Source organism: Semicossyphus pulcher, unplaced genomic scaffold, assembly GCF_022749685.1.
Source record: "Semicossyphus pulcher isolate SPU_LCO1_2020_fin unplaced genomic scaffold, fSemPul1.0.p SCAF_9, whole genome shotgun sequence".
NCBI lineage: Eukaryota > Metazoa > Chordata > Actinopteri > Labriformes > Labridae > Semicossyphus > Semicossyphus pulcher.
Genome location: NW_027211770.1, coordinates 20,488,225 through 20,510,699, shown reverse-complemented (window position 1 = coordinate 20,510,699; position 22,475 = coordinate 20,488,225). Strand labels below are relative to the sequence as shown.

Here is a 22,475-nt window from a genome sequence, read left to right as displayed (position 1 = left end):
GGAGGGAGGATGTGCAGAGTGACAAACAGAAAGATTTCTGCAATGCTTGAGACAAACAAATGATATTCCTGTTGATCCCACCCCCACTTATAGCCAATATGGAGACCTGTAAACATCTGTACTATCACCATCAGCACTCTCCTACACACCATTATTCCCTCTGTCCCAATCAAAACACCTTACAGCCATCGCTGTGTTCACCTTATTTCCCCCATCCACTACTCAACCTCCTCTTATTCATCTACCCCCTGTGTCCTCAATCCATCCCCACCTTTGTGCTTTTTTTCTACCGCTTTTTTCTCCTGCCATATTACCCATAACCTTCCCTTTGCTCCTCCACTGTCCTAATTATTTTCATCCCTCCCCTCCCCTCCCCTCCCCACAGTACTCACCATCTCCCACCAGCTGCAGCAAGGCCAGGTCAAGAGGACGTTTCCAACGTGAGTTTTTGTGCAGGGCGATACCGTAGCCTGTGGTGGCAAAAACCTTCCCCGAGCCTATGGTCATCACCTTGTAAAAAGGACAATGTGCAGACGTTTAAGAAATTGACTGAGAGGCAAACATATATTGATCCTAGTGTGTGAGCAAAAGTGCCGGAGTGAGTTAGTCCTCACCTTACAACCTTCGTCCTTCCTGGCCATATAGTTCAATACTGCAGCATCATAAATAAAAGCATCCAGTTTCCTGTAAAGGGATCAAGGGAGAATTCATTCATCATTTAATGGGAGGGAGGAAGCAGAAGGATGGAGAGAATGGCTGAGGCAGGGGAGGAGGTATAAAGGTAGATCTCTGCTCTGTACCTGGGAAAGAGAGTAGAGGTGCAAAAAAAATGGCTGACAGGCGCAGAGAATGATAGAGAGGGCATAAAAAGTTAAATCATAACAAGAGAAGAGAGGAAGGGTGGAATAGTAAAGCAGGCTTTGCGGAAAGAGTGAAAACACAAGGAGAATAAAATAAGGCAGATATCGGGGAAAGATGTGTGAGTAAGAGGGAGCGGGAAAGTGGGGGAGGGGGGGATGGGGATTTATACGGTGCAGAGAGCACAGTGACAGGGAGAGAGAGAGAAAGAGAGCGAGGGGGGAAAGATTTACACACTTCAGGGGGAAAAGACATGGGATAGAGCCAGAGAGTGATGAGGATTATAAAGTTTAAATACAGACACACCGAGGTGCCTCGCAGAGAAGGGAGCAAGTGGACAAAAAAATAGGAGAGCACAAAAGAGAGAAATGGTAAGATAAGAGGGCAGATGAGGACGGAGAGGAAGGGAAGGAGAAGCACGGAGAAAATGAAAAAAAAAGACAGCAGGAGAAGCGCAAAAATTTCACATTTTTGTGCATGCTAACACTCAGTTATAATTGTGGTGTCAAGGCAATGGGGAGGGAGACACGGTGACAGAGGATTAGGATGAAGTAAACTGGGATTATCCAGCACATGACGGGTGATAGAGATTCCACAAAAAAAAACTGAAGAGGGAAATGCTGCTCGCACCGTGTGGGTGGGGGTGAGATAGCAGTAAAGGTAGAGAGAGAGAGAGAGAGAGAGAGAGAGTTAAGGTGAGGAGAATCTGTGCAGGAAAAGCAGGAAGTGTGACAAAATATGTGAAATGTTATTCAGAGTTGAAAAGAATGCCACTGTGTTTGATGGGCTGCTAGTGCCAGAGTAACAGCTTCTAAAGCGAAATAATAAACAGAGATAATGGGTGATAACATAACAGGGTTAATGGAAATATAGTAAATACATTTTGTAGGCTGATTCTTGATTGGATTGTCATTTCTGTTCAAAGTATGTCAACATTGAGGCAAACCTGCTGCAGAGAAGAGTCATTTTCTTGCTAAAACAGAGGGCATTTTGAACATCTACATCTCTGTGAGAGCCCGATAACGTCATCTTCTCTTACAAGATTGTGTGATAAAATTGCTCCCAATGAGATCTGATTTTAATTTGGCCAGTAGTCAGATTTTTTAAGTTTCATCATATTTCATCAGAGGACAACACACAAAAAAATCTCTTGACCATTTATTGGCACTACATGCATTTGCACTTTATCTGAACAGCAGCAGACGGGGATTTTATAGCAGAAAATGTTTTCAGTATCTAATGTCATTCTTAAATTCTTATTTACCATAAATCAGTGTATAAGATGCACTTTTTCTATAAAATAAAAAAAAAAGTATTAAAAACAGTGGGCTGCGTCCCATATACCGGTGCGACCAATACACCAGTATAAAATGCAGAGAGAGGTATGTTATTGCCCTGCGTTATTTTACCCAGACGATGGCGCTATAATCAGTTGTTAAGTGGTGACGTCACACCTCCGCATTAAACTGTTTCCGGGTCCGAGCCGCTACAACGTTTTTACGTATTTACAACAAGCCTCAGTGCTGTTTTGTGTTTTCCTCGCTGTTTCATGCAAGGAAAACATGCACCGCCATGATGGGCGTTCTAGCCGCTACCGCTAGCTGCAGCACCGGTAGCTAGCAGGATTTCACGGTGACAGGGTGAACACAGATGGCTGTAATTTCTGTGTGTTTTCAAAGTGTTATAATAACATATAAACGTTTTTATTGTTAAATAGCTATTTCCCTCTGGGATCCCTCCAAAAACAGACCGCGTCTTACATTGCGGTGCGACTTATTTTCCAGATTTTACGGTACATTAAGTCTAATCATGACATAATTTATTTGATAAATCACAACAACCTAAGACCTATACACTTATTGAAGCTAAAACAGATTTGTTGTGGCTGTTGGACGGCAATGCATTGATGTAACTTTTTCATTAGCAGATTTTTATGTTGGTTCGATTTATCACACAATAAACTCAGACAGACTATCTTGTCTCCTTCACAGCAGGCCAATTCTGTGATGTAAAGTGAGTCTTTTGTTTTCTTTTTAAACTCATGGATCTATGCTCAATAATGAGTTACATTACAATCTTGGTTGTTGTCTTGCAAGCATGAAAACAATGTCAAGCAAAGAACAATATAGTTTTATATTTGCCTGAGGAAAGTTCAACGACTTTAACAACTTCCTTAATTTATCATACAATAATTTGCAAAGCTTGCCTTAATGGAAACTCAGCCACTGGAAAATAAAAAGACGATGTAGCGAGAGACAAGATAAATGTAAATGTGAGGGAATGAGCAAACACGCATACCCGGTCTTGAGGTTGAGTATAGCGTCTTCCACTCCCCTCTGGTTGTATTTGCCCATGTACTGGTGCATGTCTGGGTAGTTGGAGCGGATGTTTTTTTCGGTGCTCCCGTTGGGCACTGTGCCAAACTTCAGAGGTGGGTACTGCTCCTCGGGATGCTGAAACTAGCGGAGCAAAGGGTAGCGAGGGAGGGAGACAGAAGGGGCATGAGACACACCAGGCTGTGCAGCAATCTGTCTGACCTATTTCTGTCCACTTTCCAGACTAACTTACACACTCCATGCACAGTCAAATCTTTAAAAGACGGCCGTTTGTGGACTTAACCGTCTTTTTTTTAAGTATTCAAGAACTGTGGTAATTGAGCAACATTAAATGAGATTTTATTCATTTCTAATTTCCTGTGCTTGAATCAATTTAAACATTCAAATGCACGGGATTTGGCTCACTCTAAGACTTTAATTCTCCTTCTGCTTTCTCCACTTAATCAGTATTCAAGCAGTGAGGTACCTTTTTGTCCGAGAGGCCTGACACTGTGTCAATGTACTCCTCCTGGATCATGAAGGCAGCCAGGTTAGCAGTGTAAGAGGCAAGAAAGATGACAGCAAAGAAGGCCCAGATCAGCACCATGATCTTGCTGGTGGTTCCTCTGGGGTTCTCCACTGGCACTGAGTTGTTGAAGACAATGGCCCACAAAAGCCATACAGACTTCCCTATTGTGAAAGTAGACCCTCCAGCCTCTGGCCAAAACATGAAGAGGGAAAAAGAGAGAGAAAAAGGAGGAAGATTTTCGAGCGTAAGTAGTGTCTGTAACATGGAGTTTTTTATAGACAGCAATCCAGCCAGCACACGGCACAATAGCGTATTCAGTAGTCTGACTGCAGATGACGCAGCCGATTCAAATTAAACTTCCCTGAATGATCTGTAAAATGGGTTTGCTATATATGAGAATACCTAGCAGGCTTTTTGACACCAAAGCTCATAAGGCGGCGACTATACATTCCGACGCTGACAGCTCTCAATTCAGCCGCTACGTGATCTCACAAATAATTAAACCGCATGGTGCAAATCACCATTCAGAGGGCTCAAACACTCCTGCCTTTATACGACAGGAGTAAAGGAGGAAGGAAGGAGAGAGATGAGAGTGAATGAGAGGGGTATATGGGGGGATGACAGAGAGGTAAAATTATGTAGAGCGCAGCAATCATGCAGTAAAAGAGGTGAGTCGGGCCGGGTATTGGACCGAGGCATCAGGCGTACTGAATATCACAGGGGTACAAACTATGCTGTTGAATAATAAATGACTGCTTCAATATCGAGGATATTTGGATGCAGTTCAACACACTGGAGGTATAATTTCCTTCTCACCACACTCCCAGTTAAGGATTCAGGGCAGCACATTCAAAATCTCCATAAGAACATTTTGAATGTGACAACTGACCAATCAGAGAGCAAGGAAACAAACTTAAAAGAAGCAGAACAGCTTGCTCACATACGCAAAAATCCAATTTTTAAACACCGTTCAGGAGTGAGTTCAGTGTTGTCCCATTTGACCCGTGCAGCAACAGCAATGGACTGCACGCACCATCTATCAGGCTGAGAAAGACAGACAGCTTAGACGCATCACTCACTCTTGCCAGTCTGGAGACTGCGGTTGTAGCCCACAGGGCTGAAGAACTCAAAAATGAAGACGGTCACAGCAACCACGGTCAGGCACATGACGAACATCATCACCCACACTGCTGGACTGTAGGGCTCTTTAAAGGGAAACAAAAGATTTCCATAAGAACATTATTATTAAACAGCTTTGCACTGCATTATTAAATCTGTATTGATACAGGCATTACTACTAATAATACAAGGGACAAGAAAGTTTCATAAAAGTGGCACATTTTCTTCTATATAAACAGAGATGAGCAGTGGAAATCGAAACCATTGGAGAACACATATTCTCCAGAAGTCCATAAAAACTCCCTCTTTTTTTACAATCATCTCAATGCAGTCTATAGGCCAATAACACTGCTCTCCCGCTGGAGCCTTGAGTCTGCTGACGGAGTGAAACTAAGAGTTGGGAAGACACAAGCAGCTAAGAAAAAGTAACGGCTAATCTAGATGTAAGGACCAGCAGCCAAAGACTGGGGCTTTTTATGCAAACTCAACACTTTACAATTAGATTAGATTCTGTACATCAGCTAGCCGCCTCACATAAACAGAGCCTCTTACCTAAGAAAGCGGAGGGTGAGACAGTTCCGTTGCTACGGGAGACCATTACACTGATCCCCGTTTCCACAAAAGGGACAGAGAAATCCACAACCTCTGATCTCTCCTCATTGATAGTCAGCGAGCCAATGGCCATGTCCGCTCGCTTATAGACCACCTAAAGGGAGAAAAGAATCAGTGTTAAGGGAGAAATGTAATTATGAACTATTCCTGTAGAGGTTCAAATGAATAGAGCCGATGTTTTACAGTCTGCATAGATTAATTTCCAGGTGAAAAAGTGACATTTCTGCCCCCTGACCCTTTGTACACTCGCAAATGTGCTCGCATGAGAAAGGCCAAGGATTCAATCTGGTACAAATACTGAACACTTGTCTCTTGTGCATCTCTTTAGCATACAAAATGAGCTAAGGCCCGTCTCCTCGCTGCCACCATCTAGAAAACCTGAAAACCGCTGTGTCTGCTGATTGTAGAAGTGAAATGTTAATCTACATTAGACATGGCACATCCGCTCTTCAGAGCAAATCAGCAGAAAAATGAAGCGAAGCGGAAAGCAAAGCACCCCTCCCCTCAACTCTGCCAAGTCTCTGGATTACCTGATCAAAGAATGGCAGGCTTTGGAGCATCTGATCAAAAGACAGACATTAGTTTGAGAAAACAAAATTCACTTGGCCTTTTGCATGTGAAAATAGATTTGAAAGACAGCTCTGGCCCCCGCTCAAAATATAAATGATAGAGCAGGAGAGCGCAGGGAAACGGTTTTGGAACCTGTGACAACTGGCATTCGGCAAGTTCCCTTTGGGACAAAGATAGAAACAGTGGGACGCTTCAGTGAAACAGCAGCCCCCGTATCGATCGCAGTACGCCTGTAAGCATGTGTGCATGCTTGTCAGTTTGTGTGTATCTGCTTTTTTTTCTGCCAGCATCTCTGTCTGTCTTGATACGGGATCATGAACCTCAGCGAGGATTGCCAAGAAAATATCAAGGACAAACGGCAACTAGCCAGGGGGCGTCTGACAATGTGTGTACATGTGTGCTTCTGTGTTTGTGTACAAGGATAAACATACTGTAAACGGACAAACGGACGAATCAGATGGACAAGTTGTCAGTTTCATCTGTAGGAATGTGCATTCTCTGCCCTCTATTACGACGTCTGTTTCCGTCTGCACATTTGTGTGTTTGTGCATGTGCTTGTGTGTATAATAAATGACAGCTGTCCGATTGCTGGCAGTGGTTAAGTGGCCATAACTCTCGCAGCGATTGATGTGACACAGCGTTTAACTGGTCACCCAGGACGCAGGAGCACAGGCTGGGGAATGCTACATTGCAGCTTGTTGACTGAAAAATGCAACACAAGTATGAAGAGGCACAAAATAAATACACACACAAAAACCCATTTCACACATACGCAAGTGACACGGGACCGACATTGAGAACACATTCCTCACAAAGGCAGACAGGCAGAACCACAGGCCCCAAACCCCCTTCAAACACACACATAAACAATGACTTGCCTCTCCAATCATGCCGTTCCAAACCCCATCAATTTTCTTCCCATGCTTTCCATTGGTCACTAAGTAAAGGTCATAGGTGAAGCCGACAATCTTGGCCAGTCTCTTGAGGATGTCAATGCAGAAGCCCTTACAACACTGTTTCATGGGAGCCACACCTTCGTGGATTGCACTGCGGATGAGGCACAGAAAAGAAAACATAATTAAAAAAAATGTAATCTGATCGGATTAAAAGCATCCTGATTGTTATATAACTGTGTGTTTCAACATTGCTTGAGTTACTAGAGGAAAGGAAGGGAAAGAAAAGCCGAGGCAAGAAGAGGAGAAAAAAGGAAAGGGCAGGAAAAAGAGCAAAACAGGAGAAAATGGTCACAAGAAGGAATATTGTGGCCAAGCCCTTAGTGACAGGTTTGATCGACCAGAGTAGGATAGTTGCTGTCATCCCTTCAGAAGCTGATGAACCATAAAGCTCCACTGTGGTCATATCTGATTCCAGACCCCTGAGTCATTCCGCTGATCCTCTGGAGAGCAGTCTGTTATTGATTAGGGTCGGGGACTGAAGAGACCACAGTTTTGATAGGTGATTGATGTCTCCTCAATTGAACGGCATCATGAGAGACCAGGAACTCCATTCATAACAGAGATTGAGCAGCGACTACTGATTACCAGTTCTAGGTGAATCATTATAATGTTGAATAAGATAATAATATTAATCTATTTATTGGGGATTGAATTAAAGTAAAGGATGCAAACCTGGCATTAAGGGGTCGTCTGCAGGGCACAGAGTCACGGATGCAAGTCCCGGACGCAGGGTCTGCCAGCTCCACGATGACAAATGGCCTTTCCTCCAGCGTGACAACTCGCAGGTGCTGGGCATCATCAGGTGGTTTAAGGAATGGCCCATAGCGGGACCAGGCTGGGTACCGAAGCCTTAGCACGCCGTTCTCCCACCAGCCTACCTGGGGGAACAGGTAAAAGAAAGATCAGAGAGAGGTGGAGTAAAAAAGCCACAGATTTCAACCTTGATGAGTATTTCTTTTCTTTCAATGGAAATCATTTTTGTTTAAAATTAACAAAACCCGAAATCACAAAATCCTACTTTAAACAAAGCAGGTTTCAAAAAGACAAAAGTCAACCTAATTTTGCATTGTCTCAAGGTCTGCAGGTGGTGTAGAAAAGATGAATGTACTTAGTGTTTTAGTAAAAAAGTATTACATGTGATACTTTTTTGTTATACAAGAGTAATTGCAATAATATCTTGCACTTCCACTTGTGTTTAATCTTTGGCACAGCTGGACACATTCAAATATAAGACAGTCAGGACCCCTATGGTAATATAATAAATGAGCTTTAAGTGTTTCTATCCAGTAAAACTTCAATGTTCATCTTACATTGTATTTTTCAACCTATGTCAACGTCTCATGTTAGACTCTTTTAAATGAAACCTTTTGTTGTTGTTTTGTTAAAGCATTGAAGGATATGTTGTTTATGACAGAATCAAATCAATCATTACATTAGAGTTACTATCTTGCTAACTACATTTGAAAGGGTCTACTTGTTTGCTGTCTAAAAGAAAGTTATAAGGAAGGGCTTATATCAATTTTATATGTTTGTATATAGCTAAAACTGTTAGCTTTTTGCATCAGCTAGAAGTGTGAGGCAGTGGTTAGCCCCAGAGGACGCAGTTATTCACAGTCACATATCATTCCCCCATCGACACTATAGGGGGAAAAGCCAAAACATTATTTCGTACCTGTTTCACAGCAGCAGGTTGTATAAATAAATTTATTTCTGAGATCCCGCATGTCTACTGTTTGCCTGTAAGATATTACGTTTGTCTGTCTTGATCTGGCTACCAGTTAAATCTACCACAGAGTGCGCCTGCGCCCGCCGCGGTTTGCGTAGAAATAGGGAAAAGACAAGGAGCATAGTCCCTGATCATATCGGTAGCTTTTATCGCCTAAAGTAAAAACAAGTGAAAGGGAAGGTATCAAAGATCACGGATATATCTATGAGGAAGTTGAATAACAGGCAAGGTATTACATTTATGACCGCTCTCTTAACGGTTGCGTAGGGATTGTTGTGTAACCGAATCACGGCCGAGCGTAAGAAGTGCTGAGGTCCCAGATGCTGTTACGACTGTAGCGCGGTTGACGTTAGCTCCCGCCAATTTGGTTTGTTTACATTGTTTTCTAAGCTTACAGCGGCACAGCCAAGATTCATGAATCACTTGGTTATGTTCAAAGTTGGAGTTTGTGTAAACCCTGAGGATTTACTCGAGGGCGGAGCTTCAGGAGTGCTGTGTTAAGCTACCTGAACTCAGCGAGTTAGCTGCTGGTGGTGGTAAGTAAACACCTTCTATTGTAGGCGGACTAACCTTGATTTTACACTGTTACCGTCAGTCAACACGTTAATTAGGGGGAGGTGACATATCGGTGAAATGGCTTTGGAGTTGTTGAAAAGTAAATACCCTAATATAAAGTGACCCATACCACTGCTGCTGAATAAATGAAGGTAGGCTTGTACACTTAATGATGAATTAATTGAAACATTAGACTAACTTTCCCTATACTAGATCTGTTGTTTGTATTGGAAAACAAAGCCAAAACGTTTGACTGAAATGAATCACCAACACAGGCAGTATTGACACTTATTACACATTTGTGTGAGAGCTACTGTAGCATGGACAATTACAGTGACTGAAGGGCTGCAAGTGATGTGTTTTGCATACATATAAGGTACGGATACAGATGGTGCTAGTCATGCAATGCCAAAACAGCTAAAGAATAGAAAAATGATTAGTGGAGTGTTTTATGTTGCCATTTTTTAATTGGTGCCATTGTCTGATACCACTTAAATGTTCACCCATAAGTATGCATAATTACACAATGTGTGTATCTATCATATATACGTATAAGAAACTTTAGAAAACCACAGTAAGAAGTTGTAATATGAGGCGTAAAATCAGAACAGCGATTTACTGTTATGGAGTAAATTAAATTTAAAATTACTGTCCATTGTATAAAATAAAAAAATACTATTTTATTAGGCCTATGTAATGATGACAACTATATTTACACACATTTACGTTTTCACATGGAAAGAGGGTATGCACATTAACAACAACATGAACACATCATAACATACATCACAAACTATGGCCTTAAAATGAAAACAGAGGTGAATTAAAACTGACTATCCTGTAATAAGCTTTATAAAGGTTGTATTGGCTGCAGGGTATGGTTTACGGATTGTATTCTGTTGTACAGGTATTATACAGGTTATTGTGCCCACTCGTTATTTTTTGAACACCAGGTCCTGAATATTCATTGTTATGTGGGCTGGAAGCAATTACCTGACACATTTGTGCATGTGCAGAGGCTGCGCTGATTGATGGGTTTACAGTGGTGATCCAGATATGTTTGTAGTAGTCATTTACCCTGGTGTCAAATCACACATTGGACAAAATAATAATAATTTACATATAATGGCTTTGAGTAGGACGAAAGCTCACAGATTCATGCATACACAAACAATAGGCTTTACTGAGGGAGCCAAAATGATAGAGTCTATTCTGCAAGGTCTCTTAGCTACTGAATAGCCTCGACCTGAAGTGATGGTTTGATTTCATGTGGTCTGATTTAAGAATGTTTCTAATGGAAATGCTTTTTAGAGGTTTTTACCAATTGAATAAACACACACTCAGAGGGTTTACCCATGAAATCAGATTTCATTTCTGTATGATTCATAAAATCTGTTTTGGAATGATGCCCTGAGACAACACTGTTCTGTGTCCACTGTTGACCTGAAAATGTCTGTCAAGGCTCCCTTTGGCTGTATCATTGTTTTACCATTCTCTTTGCATTGTTTATATGCGCTCTGCATGTGTTAGGTGCTGGTGGCTGGCATATTCAGACGTTTTGAAAGCAGCACCAGGCAGAATCACACCTAAGAAAACTCCGTGCAGAGGGTTTTCTTTTTCCAACCTTCCTCGAGCAGCATAACTTGACACATCTTGGCACGATCGCCCGATAAAAGTCTTGTCTACCTGCTGTGACAAGTGTATCTGAGGCAACATACACAATCTCAAATGTGTTTGCAAATGGTAAGCTCATAGAAACGCATACATAAATATATCAAGATATACAGTTAACATGTACACGCATATTTTTATATATATATAAAATAAGTAGAATGCGGCTGCTGCTTAAGCAGTCCACTAAGGTAAAGTAAAGTTGGCAGCTTCCTGCAGCCTGCCTGTCTGTATAATGCAAGAGCTGGCAGAGGGAAGACGAGGAGGTGGCAACAATGACAGTATTTTCGACTGCACTCCGACCGCAACTCGGCAACACACATTCAATCACAGCACACTCAGGGAACACAGACAGGAAACAGATAGCGCTTACAGAAGAACACACTACTAACTATCAGACAAATAGCCAGAAAAGACACACACACACACAAATGTCAGAAAAAGAAAAGCCAAGAACCACTTCTTCAGACTTTTCCAATTGCATGAATATTTTTGGGGCAGAAGAAAAAACTAGTTTGGAGGAAAAGTTTTAGTTCTAGGAAGCACCTCATACCAGAGCGTTATCCTTAAGCAGACAGCATTAATAAATGTTTATTAAACTCCAGTAATATCCTGGAACATCTACCTCCGTGTGCTGTATCTGGAGCTGAAACAAGCCATGCTAATGCTGGACAACCTTCAGCACTAGTCTGCAGTGTCTCAGTAAGCTAAGCTGGGTGCTCCCGGGCTCTAGGTAATGGTGCAGTCATTGTAAAGAGAACATTAAATATTCAGGGAGAGCCAACAGCGTGGATGTGCATAATAGGCAGATACAGGCGTCTTATCCTCATTGTGGGTGTTTGTGTGTGTGTGCAATAGGGTTTATGCAAGAAGGGTGTACGCATATGTGTGTAGACATAAAGTAAGTGCCCTAATTTGTGCACACACACGTGGATGTTTGTGTGTGAGTGTGTTTGTGTGGGTGTATGTGGGCGGGTTTGTACCCTGGGTTTGCACAGAGTCGAAGGACAAGCGCAGGAGCTTCTAATTGAAAGGGATTTCAGGGATATGGCAGGAGTCAGCATGTTACGACACGCTGAGACTGGACTCTGGTGGGCTGTTAAAACCAGCAGGAGGCTGAGAACCTTCAGTGTGTGTATTTGCGCTTATGTGTGTGCGATCTAATGTGGGGGTGCATCAGTATTTGTGCGATGTTAGTGATTATGTGCAGTTGCAGAGTGTGTGTTGTGAGAGTGCTGTGTGACTCTATGCATGTGCAGCATGGCGTTGAGGTGCTGCTGTGTGGTTGAGAAAATGAGCATCGTGCTCTCCACTGACCCTGACAAGGGTAAAATCTGTGCGTATTAAAGGGAAAATATCTCCAACAGGTGACAAGGCTGCGTATTAAGGATTTGTGAACAAACCACAGCTTTATAGAATATGCATGACATGCCAGGGGTACTGGTGCTTGCTAGACGCCGCATATGGTTATGTAGACAAGACACTCAAACACGCAAAACAATGCTTTACAACCAGATGGTAATGACACCCAGAAATCTGCAGCACTGTTTAAATCTGCATTTCATTTTATGGTTAAAGGCCTGAAGACACAGGCAGCAAATACTGATCAACAGAGCAACAGAGCAACAATGCTTTCTGCACAACGGCTAATAACGAAACGAATGAGCTGGGACATGAATGACGTGTAGATATTTGAATCTAAATCATATTTTAATGATTTTTTGAAATTGATTTATTGATCAATTGCCACATCCCTCGGCACATGGTCACGCCCCCACTGCAAGATATTCAAACCACAATGATTTAAAACATAAAAAAAGCAAATCTTGTTATAAATATTGATGTGTGTGTGTGTGTGTGCTTTCCTAAATAGCTATTCAGTAAATATCAGAGATTTATAGAGACGGCAGAAACTGATCAGCACAGACGGAGCCGACAAAGCACACACGGTCAAATGGTCAGCAGCCAGCTTCTTTTCTCTGCCTCAGGCACAAAGAGTCATGGTGAACTTTACATGAGAATGAAGCCCTGAGATCTGACTCTCCTCACTGTCAGGTTTATGTTCTTATTTCTGATGCAAGTGCAGCTCAGATATGCTCCTCCAGCTCACATGGAGAGGTTAAGACTCAAAAATGTTCCTCTAATCAGCATAAAACCTGCTCTGGGTTCAATTGCTTCAGGCACTTATGTCCTTGCAGTCGTTCACAGAGGACAAAATTACAGTTTCTCATGAATACCGAGATTCAAACAGTATGTGAAGACACTAATATGATGTTAATTCAACTGTTTCATGTGATTCAACAGGAATTAAAGCAAGTGCACGATCAGACGTAAAGAACTGATTTCATATCCTTACATCTTCCCATCCGCGTCCAGGTGTCCAGGAAATCACATCCAGGAAGGGGTTGGAAAGGTAGCCATCAACACTGAAGGAGTAGTCTCGACCACCAAGTGTGATGTTGCTGAAATACCTGCATGATGAGGGATGGAGACCAAAGGAGAAGGCAAACAGTAAGTAGAGACATGAAGCAAATTATTTTTGTAAATGAACTGTTTTTTTACGGAGATCAGGAGAAAATAGAAAGGTTGTTTTTGATTCAACACTCAGCCTGCCCTATTTTTTTCCCACTTGAAACAAAGTCACAACACCTCTACGGTGACGCTGAAGGCTTGTCTATTTATCAAATCTACAGAGAGATGATCAGACACGCAGAAACGTCAGGCCCTTTGAAGTGAGACAAATGCCGCCCTCTGAATCGGCTGCGAGCTCCATAGTTTGTCTGCTAATCACACAGGACAGACCCTCTAATTGTCTCCTCATGTCATCTCGCTGGCTTCAAAACATAAAAACCTGAAAGCTTTTTATTTACATGACAGAAAGCCTCATATGGAACAGCAGCTTGTAGTTACAGACAGTGAACAGCAGGTAGCAGTGCAAAAAAAACTGTAATGAAAACATCTTCCTCCTCTGCTGTTGGAGATACTTTATCAACAAAGAAGGAAGAAGCCATTTATCATTTCCCTTTAACAGCCACACTATTTGTTCTGTGCTTCATTTACAAAAAAAATACTGCAAATGAACCGCAAGTTTCTGCATTTGCACACTGACTACACTTGAAGTAGTTCATTTATTATCATGTGTACAGCGTGTGTGTGCATCAAGAATGACTGGCGTTCAAAATGAACCCAGATGATAACCAGAACCACTTGTGCTACCTGTTAGAGTGTGCCGCTGCCTGTTTGCACAGCCTACGAGGAATATATTAAAGCCGGCTCATTAATATACATGAGACATGGTCCGCTTGCTACAGATGCTGGGGTAATTTTGCCAACTCACAACTACACGCACCGACGTCTATTTTGCATGGATGATAGCCAGCTCCGAATTCAGATATCCCCCCTGTGCCTGCTCTCTGACACTGAATCAACCAACTCCACCCATATACCGTGCAGCTCATTCTGGCGCAGAACCAACTCATTTAATAGAATACACCTTATCATGTCTCCTTTTCTGCCTTTTGCACAAGATCAGTCTGCAGCCTGCCAGCTGCCTCGTACTAACCCCACAACTCCTCCTATAGAGCCTTCCTCTTTTCCTCCATCTCCCTCTCACCTCATCCTGCCTCGAAGTCTTTGGGTTTGGTTGGCGTCCGTCATGCAGTTGGTGACAAAGTTTGGCCCTCCCGTAGTACCGTAATCCTTTCGCATGGCTACTGCCCCATGAGTCAGCACAGACACACCCCGAGCAATCCTCCGGCGAGGTTCATCCCTCCACCCCTGGGGCCGCACGGCAAACAGAGCCCGGGGCAGGCTCTCCATGCCCAAACCTGAGAGAGCCGGCCCCACCGCAAACCACATGTGCGAGGCTCCGGCCTGACCGGCGGCCCAGGCGGCCCGGAAGACCAGCTCGGCCTCCTCCTGGGAGCAGTACAGCAAACGTACCTGGTGGTACAGTAGGAAGGCAGGGAGGGAACAGGGACGAGGGGAGACACACACACACATACACGCTAGTGAGATAAGGAGGGGACAGGGGAGACGTGGAGAGAGACAGAGGGTGGGAGAAGTAAGGGGAGAGAGATAGAGCTGGAGCAGAGGTGCACCTGAATGGGGAGGGGAGGAGGTTGGATGGAAAAGGCCATATCGAGAGAAAACAAGGAGGCAGGGGAAGGTAAGAGGAGAGATAGCTGTAAGCTGATGTGATAAGGTTCAGGGGAGTCGGGCGAATGATTCCGAGAGAAGCCGACACAGAGAGAGGGGAGGCTGCATGGCTGAATGTGATGTGTGCTAACCAGGGGTTGAAGGAGGCAAAAGGGTCAGTACTTAATGAGCTTGGGCAAGTTACGATTATGAAGTGTAGTAAAACAAGAAGGGGGGAAAGGAAACTATAAAAGGTGGAGCGGGGAAATAGAGAGGGAAGCAAGGGAGGGGGGTTAAAGACCAAACACACCTGAGGGAAAACAAGGGGGAAGAGGTTAAACTCTGACATGTGTTATTAAAAGCAGGGTGGAGAAAAGAGCCAGAGACAACGGGCGATGGAAGGGGGTTAAATGAGCAGATGTTGAGGAACAATCACAGTGGGAAACAGAAAATCACTCCGTGGAGAATGGAAAAGACGAGGCCGGATGGCAGAGGAAAGAAAATTATGATATCTTTTTGGTGAAATCAGACCTGGAGAGATATTTGCAAAAAAAAAAATGTGACAGATAATGGAGTGATTCTGGAGGGAGAGAGAGAAGAAAACATTAAAGAGAGAGAAGTACAACACAGAAAGATAAAACAGTGACAGTGCATGGGCTTTCTGCTGCAAGGGTTGGGGTACGAAGGGGTGAAGAGGACGGGAGGAGACATTGACCAAAAAGGGTTTTCAGGGGTTAGAGGGGAAATGGAGAGAGACGGAAGGGATCGACATGAAGAAGATGGAGCTGAGCTGAGCAGAAAGATGAGAGGTGGGGTTAAATGCTGACGAATACCAAAGAAGAAAGAGGGTGAGTGCATTAAAAATATAAGAAGTACATAAAAAGTGCCATGGTGGAGAAAAGAAACAAAGGGGCATTAAAGGACAAAAAAAGGAAGATGACTCTTTCATGGAGGAGACGGAGGAGGAGGAGGAGGGGAGTCAGAGAAACAGACTGAAAGCACATTTTGAGAATTGCGCCTTCATTGAATTTTGAACTGTAATGGTTTGGCAAAACAATCCTGCCTGTATGCCAATAAACCTCCAGTGAATTAGGCGGGGAATGAGAGTGACAGAGGGAGGAGGAGGAGCGAGGGACGGGGGGAGGAAGAGGGGCGACAGACAGAACGAGAGGGAGACTGAATTAAGAAGGGAAGGAGAGAATCAGAGTTATAAACAGACACACACAATATCTATAGACGGGATGTGGAGAAAGAGAGGAACATACAACAGAGAGAGAGAGAGCAGAAGAAATACTGACACGGCAGAAGCTGGAGGAGGAATGGAGAAAAAAAGAGAGGCAGTGAGAGATTTGAGTAGAAATTGACCCAGAGACCCGCATCAGGCCATTTACAATGCAGAGGACATTACCATATGAGGCAGAGGGAAGAGAGAGAGAGAGAGAGCATGTAATGCAAACATACACTGCATCACTAAGCAATCAAAAGCATTTATTAGCCCTGCAGTAGAGAAATGCTAAAGAAGGGGGGTTGTTGTGAAAAGCAAGAAGGTTAGAAAGCAAGCGCTGCGAATAGGCAACCTGCTGCAGGCAGTATGTTATATTAACAGTGACACAAGCAGAGTAGAGTCTGAGAAATCCAATACACATGCGCACACTTACAGATACAAACACACACAGTCACACACACACATACACACAGAGCTGCAGTGGCCATGCTGGGACATTAGCGATGACATTGAGACCCAAACTAAACCGAGCCAGCTGAGAGCAGAGTCTGTGGCCGGTAAAGACATGCAGCAAGAGGGATGGACGAACGGAGCGAAAGGAATGAAAGATAGCCAAACAGAGATGGAGGTTAACAGGAAAGCAGCAGAGGAGAGTGAGCTTGTCTCCAGGCAAAGAAATGCAGGAGGGGAGGCAGGGGTGGTGGGGGGGGAGCAGCGAGTGGAGTAAGTGTAGGAACACAGAGATGAGTGAAAGATTGAGCAGGAGGATCATGGGGTCAAAGAGGTGGTTGAAGGAAGGTTAAAAAAGAAGATAAAGTAAGTGCAGAGGAGTGTGGACGGGGGAAACAGTAAAGAGGGGCAAAGGAAGTGAGAATGAGAAGTTTATAAGAAGTTAGGAGAGGAAGGAGAGCAAGCTAGAGGGATCAGGCATACAGTATGTAGGAATGAAACACACCAGAGGTACAAGCTAAAACCACAAGTCATTCTGCTCATTAATGAATCAACGGGAATTTGTAATGAGTTGATGCTGTTCCTCCGATACACAGATATGTACGGGATGTTCATCTCCCTCAACAAGCAGCAGCCTGCCAGTTAGTCACTTATCACTAGTCCCGCATAGCCAGACCTCACGCCTCCACACTTATAGTGCAGACTCGACAATCCTGCACGAAGGACAGAACACTGTGGGTACTTTGTAATTATTTAAACCAATCACAATCATCTTTGGTGGCTCTGAGCAAAGATGCAGCCACTTGCAAAATAGTGAGGGCAGGGGGGGTTATTTTAGTGGAACATTTGGACATGGGGAGGCGGGCCTTAACATAAGCAAGGTTGAGACTCTATAAACACAGAAAGAACCAAGCGGGCTCATCTTACACACAAACCAGCCTAAAGGTTGCTGCGTGGAGGTCTTTGTTGTTTTACGTAGCGCAGACGGCTTTTCAAATGGATTACTCATTGTAAAATACACGTCTGATGTCAGACGAGTCTTTACTAACAATCGGGCTGCCAAAACATTTTCAAAACATAAGTTTCAAATATTGCACAAAGCTTTTTGAATATTGCCGTCTGATCGAATGATGCAGCAAGAGTATGTCGCTGAGTGTAAACAGTATAAAAACGACAAGGTAAAACAAGAGTGAGCCTCAGATGTTGGTGTAATGATGGAGAGAGCTCTGGGACTTGTGAGGGTTTAAAAACTTCATTCAGTTGGTATTGTTTGTTTTGTTTTCTTGATCACTACGTTAAAAAAACCAAAAGCCTGATTATGAATACAACCGGGTGTTTTAATTAGCATTTATCATAACGCTGAGATTGGGTTGCTTGTTCAATTAGTGATCGGGACAGATGTTTCTTGCTTTGGTTGTTTCTAGGTTCTGTTTGTCTTTCTGTGTGACTCTGTTATCTTTGCGTAATTAGCGCAACAAAAATACAACTAGGAAACACAAGGGCATGATTGGTGAAAAGTTCCACTTTAATGCTACTTTATATGAGGAACGCTGTATATTAAGTGGTTAACTTCTGTAGCATGTTGCGCGTAACTCTTCCTACAGTGCCGCTAATAAACCAGGCGGCACATGAGGATGACTCGTGGTTTTTGTTGTACCGTTGAACTCTTTATGCCTTGGCAGATGGGGGGGGAGAGAAGAACAGAGGGATAGAGGAGAGAGGGGAGAGAGATGTGGAGGGACAGAGGGAGAGACAAAGAAGGAAGGAAAAAGCTGGGAAGCCACCTGTTTGTCAAGGGGGCCCCCAATTATACTTGCAGCACTTCCTCCCCTTTCCTCCCCCCTCTCCCCCCTCCCTCCCCCCTTTCTCACCTGCGCCTCGTTCTCCTTCAGCAGCCTGCGCGTGCGTGCCCCCCCAGGGTCGTCAGTCACGTTCAGGATCACCACACTCTTCTTCTCCCAGCCGATGAACGAGCCGTCCGTCAGGCCCTCCACCACCGACAGGAAGTCCTGGTAGCCATGGTGACGCGTGGACACCACGGAAAAGGCTGTCCAGTCGTACTCCTCCAGCACCTCAAAGATGACCTCTAATTGGAGGGCAGTAGAGGAGCTGAACTGGAGAAAGATGGAACCTGATTCCTGATTAGGGAGAGAGAGCAGCAGATTTGGTGTAAAACCTCACTGTAAAAACATCCTCTGTTGTTGTACTGTGTTTAAAATGCAGCTACATCACAGAAAGTAAGTAAGAAACAGCATTTTCACTAAACCCGCTACATCTTGCCCAACATAGAGGCATCATGGGGCTTGAAGTTTTTATGGAGAAGCAGCACTCGTGCAGCCGCAGGGCTACAACAGCGAGGATTGTTGCACAAATTCTCCTATGACGTCCAGAAGGGAGTGTTTCTAAAAGTCTGTTCAGGGGATGGGAGGGGATGAGGACTAGGCGAGGGTACATCTTCAAAGCAAGTTCATCAAAGTGCTACAATTTAATTCCTCAAGAGTAAATGGTGAAAACAGTTATTTGTAAGCACAAATGCAATGCTTTTTGTTGCTGTTTTTCCCCGTTTGGTGGTGAGAAGCATGTGACACTTGTTTCTTTGGTGCATGCATACTTGCACACAAACATAGAGCACACACCCGCATCCCTATTCACTCACACACACACCCATGTCTGCTCATTGCCTCCCTCCCAGGAACATCAGAGGCAGAGCGACAGCCCCAGTTGGTGCCATTTACAGATCAAACACTGCAGAGTTTCAGCAGATCGGCGACCCTGACCTTCAACTTCCCCTCCGTCCCACCGGCACTTCCCCAAACCTTTTCTTCTCTGAGAGGGTGTATGACTCTGTGACATTGTAAGTTGTTATGGCAATGTGAGCAGCTCTCCCTTTATACTCTGTTTATAGCGCTGTCAATCCACACTGTACAGCAAACTCCTAATTAGCATTGTTGCAGTCGCCAGTCCTCACATTTGGACTTACACAATCACACATCTGGGACTTCGGCGCGCTTGTATTCCTCTGATTCTCTCCACTCGGTCACACACACACACACACACACACAAAAGATGCAAACACATGTTCTTCACTCTCCCACCCACGCTTCCACCTCCCTCCTCCTACCTGTGGCATCCTCCCCAGCCCCGCTCCCCCTCCTACAGCCACTATGGGCAGTCCTGTTTGCGCAGAGACAAACTCCAGCATGGGGGCCAAAGGACCCCAGGCAGTGCGTGGGGGCCTCTCCTCTTCATAAACCAGACCCTGCAGGGGCCGCGCCGCCAGCAGCTCACACAGCTGGGACAGCACCGTCTTAGGACTACTGTCATTCACCTGGAAGATGATAGAAGGAAGGAATAAAGAGCGGAGTGAATTATAGAGGCAGGGATCAAGACAGAGAGACAAATAGAGTTGAGCGACTAGGGCAGTGTGTCTTGACTTTGTGTTATTCATATGGAAAGTGTGCGTACTACGCATGATATGTCTGTGTAACAATACAAGCTTTGGTCAAAGAGCAGAGCTAGACGCCTGCTCTCATTCAGCACAACCCACACAACGGCAGCAGTGTGCGGCCCATTCAGCTCAAATAATGGGAATGAGTATGAATAATGGATGGTTATTGTTATTCGCTTCCTTCAAGTAAGGCTGAATGAGCAGGAGGTTGAGGAGGCAGTGTCCAACCTGTAGCCAGATGACGTTAGCAGAGCCCCACTGGGTGACCACGCTCTCCCCCAGGGAGCCGTACACCCGACCGAAGCCAGGGTAGAGCACCCTTCCTCCAGGCCCCGCCACCGCCGCCTCCGCCTGCACCGTAGCACCAGCGTGGATCACGGCGATGTTGAAGTTCATCATGGCCCCCGCATCACGCTCCCGCGGACTGGGCCGGAGCAGGAGGTGTGGGGAGGCGTCCACCAGACCTGCCCACTCTGCCAGGACCAATAGGAGAGAGAGAGTAGGTATGGCGACCATGGCAACCTGCCGAGGGGGGGAGGCAGATATATATCGCACTAAGAGAGGGTGCCTGAAAGAAAGAGAGATAGCGAAGAGTAGAGGAAGAAGGTGAAGAAGAAGCAAGAGAAGAAGAGATTAAGTTAGACTCAGGTGTTTTTTTTTCTGTAATGTCCGGTACAGAGGACATCAAATCAAATCACGAGAGAAAAGAAGGGACCAGAAGAAGGACGAGGCACGAAAGCAAAAATAAGGAGTTGTAGACTGAGCGTGAGAAGAAGAAAGACAAAAACATCAAAGATCGCATGCAGGCAAGACAGTAATGAATTCTGAATACAATCATGAGCTAATAAAAGTTAGCTGGGATACAGAAAATACTGGACGAGGAGTTCGGAAATGCAGTGGGGGAAAAAAACAATAGAGGGAGGGAAAAGAAAGCAAGACAGAGAAGATGAAATGGGTGCTATTTAGGCTGCAGGCTGAGAAAGAACAATATGAGGAAAAATAGAAACCGGCCGTTAGAGGGAACGAGGGCGAGAGGGAGAGAGAGTTAATAGCAGACGGAGACAAAGATGGGGGCGGAGGTGGTTATTGTGCTGCATGAATGATAACAACAATTAAGATCACTGTAAACACACTCGCCCTCACACAGCTGCAGCGACGCGCAGACACATGCATGCAAGGTTTTGAGTGTACACACACGCGCGCCCAGACAAATGCATGGCTACACTGCGCCCGTGGTGCAGCTTAATGATAGAGCCACATGAGGGTTAATGCAGAAAAACGCAAACATACACGCACACACAACCAAACAGAAAGATAATGACTACCTGGGAGATAGCAGGGTTAATACGTGAGCCGCACACACACACACACACAAAAACACAGCACATCATTTTCAATTTACTTCTGGTGCCAACTGCCCTCCCTCCCTTTCTCCATTTCCTTCTCACTTTCTCCTCGCTCCATCTCTCTGCTCGGGCTTTTCATATTCCCATCTCTTCTCCCAATTTTCATGGCTTCAGGTACCAAACACAATCGCATTGATTAACAGACGCCTGCTGACATAATATTCCCTCCAAAGTCACTCTCTCTCACTGTGCCGCTACTCCTTTCCCTTTCCTCCTCTCTTATGTTTTTCCTTCTTCCTTCATCCGACCCTCTTGTCTCTGTCAAAATCTGCCCATTCTTTGACCCTGATGAGTCTTTTAGTTGGAAAAGAAAAGGAGGGAGGGGGCGGAGAAGAGAACAGTAAGTGGTAGAACAAGAGAAAAGGAGCAAAGAAGGGAGAAAGCTGTGAAATGAGCAAAATTGAAAGGTACAGTGTGTACAGTTTGTATGACTGTGATGGACTTGCTGATTGATTGAAGGAAAGAGGTAAAAGAGTAGGAGACGAGGAAAGGAGAGGGTAAAGTGAGCTGGGATGTTGGGAGGTGGCGTAAAATATGTGAGGAGAGTAGCAGGAAAAGAAATATTGATTACCGGGATGTGTATACGTGTTTGGCCTAAACAAATACACTGCCAAGCCTCCTGTTTTGATTGACAGGACTGAGTGTGTGTGTGTATGTGTTGTGGGGCGGCTTCATAGAAAAAAAGAGGTAGAAAAAAGAAGGAGAGAGCGGTGGAATGAGACGGAATGAGAGGGCGAATGAGGGGAGGCGGATAGATACGGGTAAGAGAAAGAGATGGAGGTGTGGAGAGATAGGGAGAGACAGACCTGTTAGTAGGAGAGAGGGAAAAGGAGAAGGTAATAATGAAGGGGAGAGCGAGAAAAACAGGGCTTTGTTGTTTTTTTTTGTTTTCTTTAAG

At 44.4% G+C, this 22,475-nt stretch overlaps 1 protein-coding gene across 1 annotated transcript in view; it reads right to left on the bottom strand.

The window, feature by feature from the left end:
• The window catches only part of LOC138584185 (glutamate receptor ionotropic, NMDA 2D), a 31,891-nt gene extending 11,281 nt beyond the window's left edge, over window positions 1-20,610 (bottom strand). The window contains exons 1-13 of the mRNA XM_069656360.1: window positions 20,400-20,610; window positions 19,845-20,051; window positions 18,595-18,837; window positions 14,525-14,853; window positions 13,268-13,382; window positions 7,632-7,837; window positions 6,882-7,050; window positions 5,374-5,527; window positions 4,782-4,907; window positions 3,661-3,890; window positions 3,157-3,317; window positions 615-684; window positions 393-510 (exon numbers count right to left, since the gene is read on the bottom strand). Coding sequence (XP_069512461.1) covers window positions 393-510; window positions 615-684; window positions 3,157-3,317; window positions 3,661-3,890; window positions 4,782-4,907; window positions 5,374-5,527; window positions 6,882-7,050; window positions 7,632-7,837; window positions 13,268-13,382; window positions 14,525-14,853; window positions 18,595-18,837; window positions 19,845-20,051; window positions 20,400-20,570 — 2,299 coding nt within the window. The 5' untranslated portion in view covers window positions 20,571-20,610. The remainder of the gene's footprint in view (window positions 1-392; window positions 511-614; window positions 685-3,156; window positions 3,318-3,660; window positions 3,891-4,781; window positions 4,908-5,373; window positions 5,528-6,881; window positions 7,051-7,631; window positions 7,838-13,267; window positions 13,383-14,524; window positions 14,854-18,594; window positions 18,838-19,844; window positions 20,052-20,399) is intronic.
• Window positions 20,611-22,475: the final 1,865 nt, after the last annotated feature.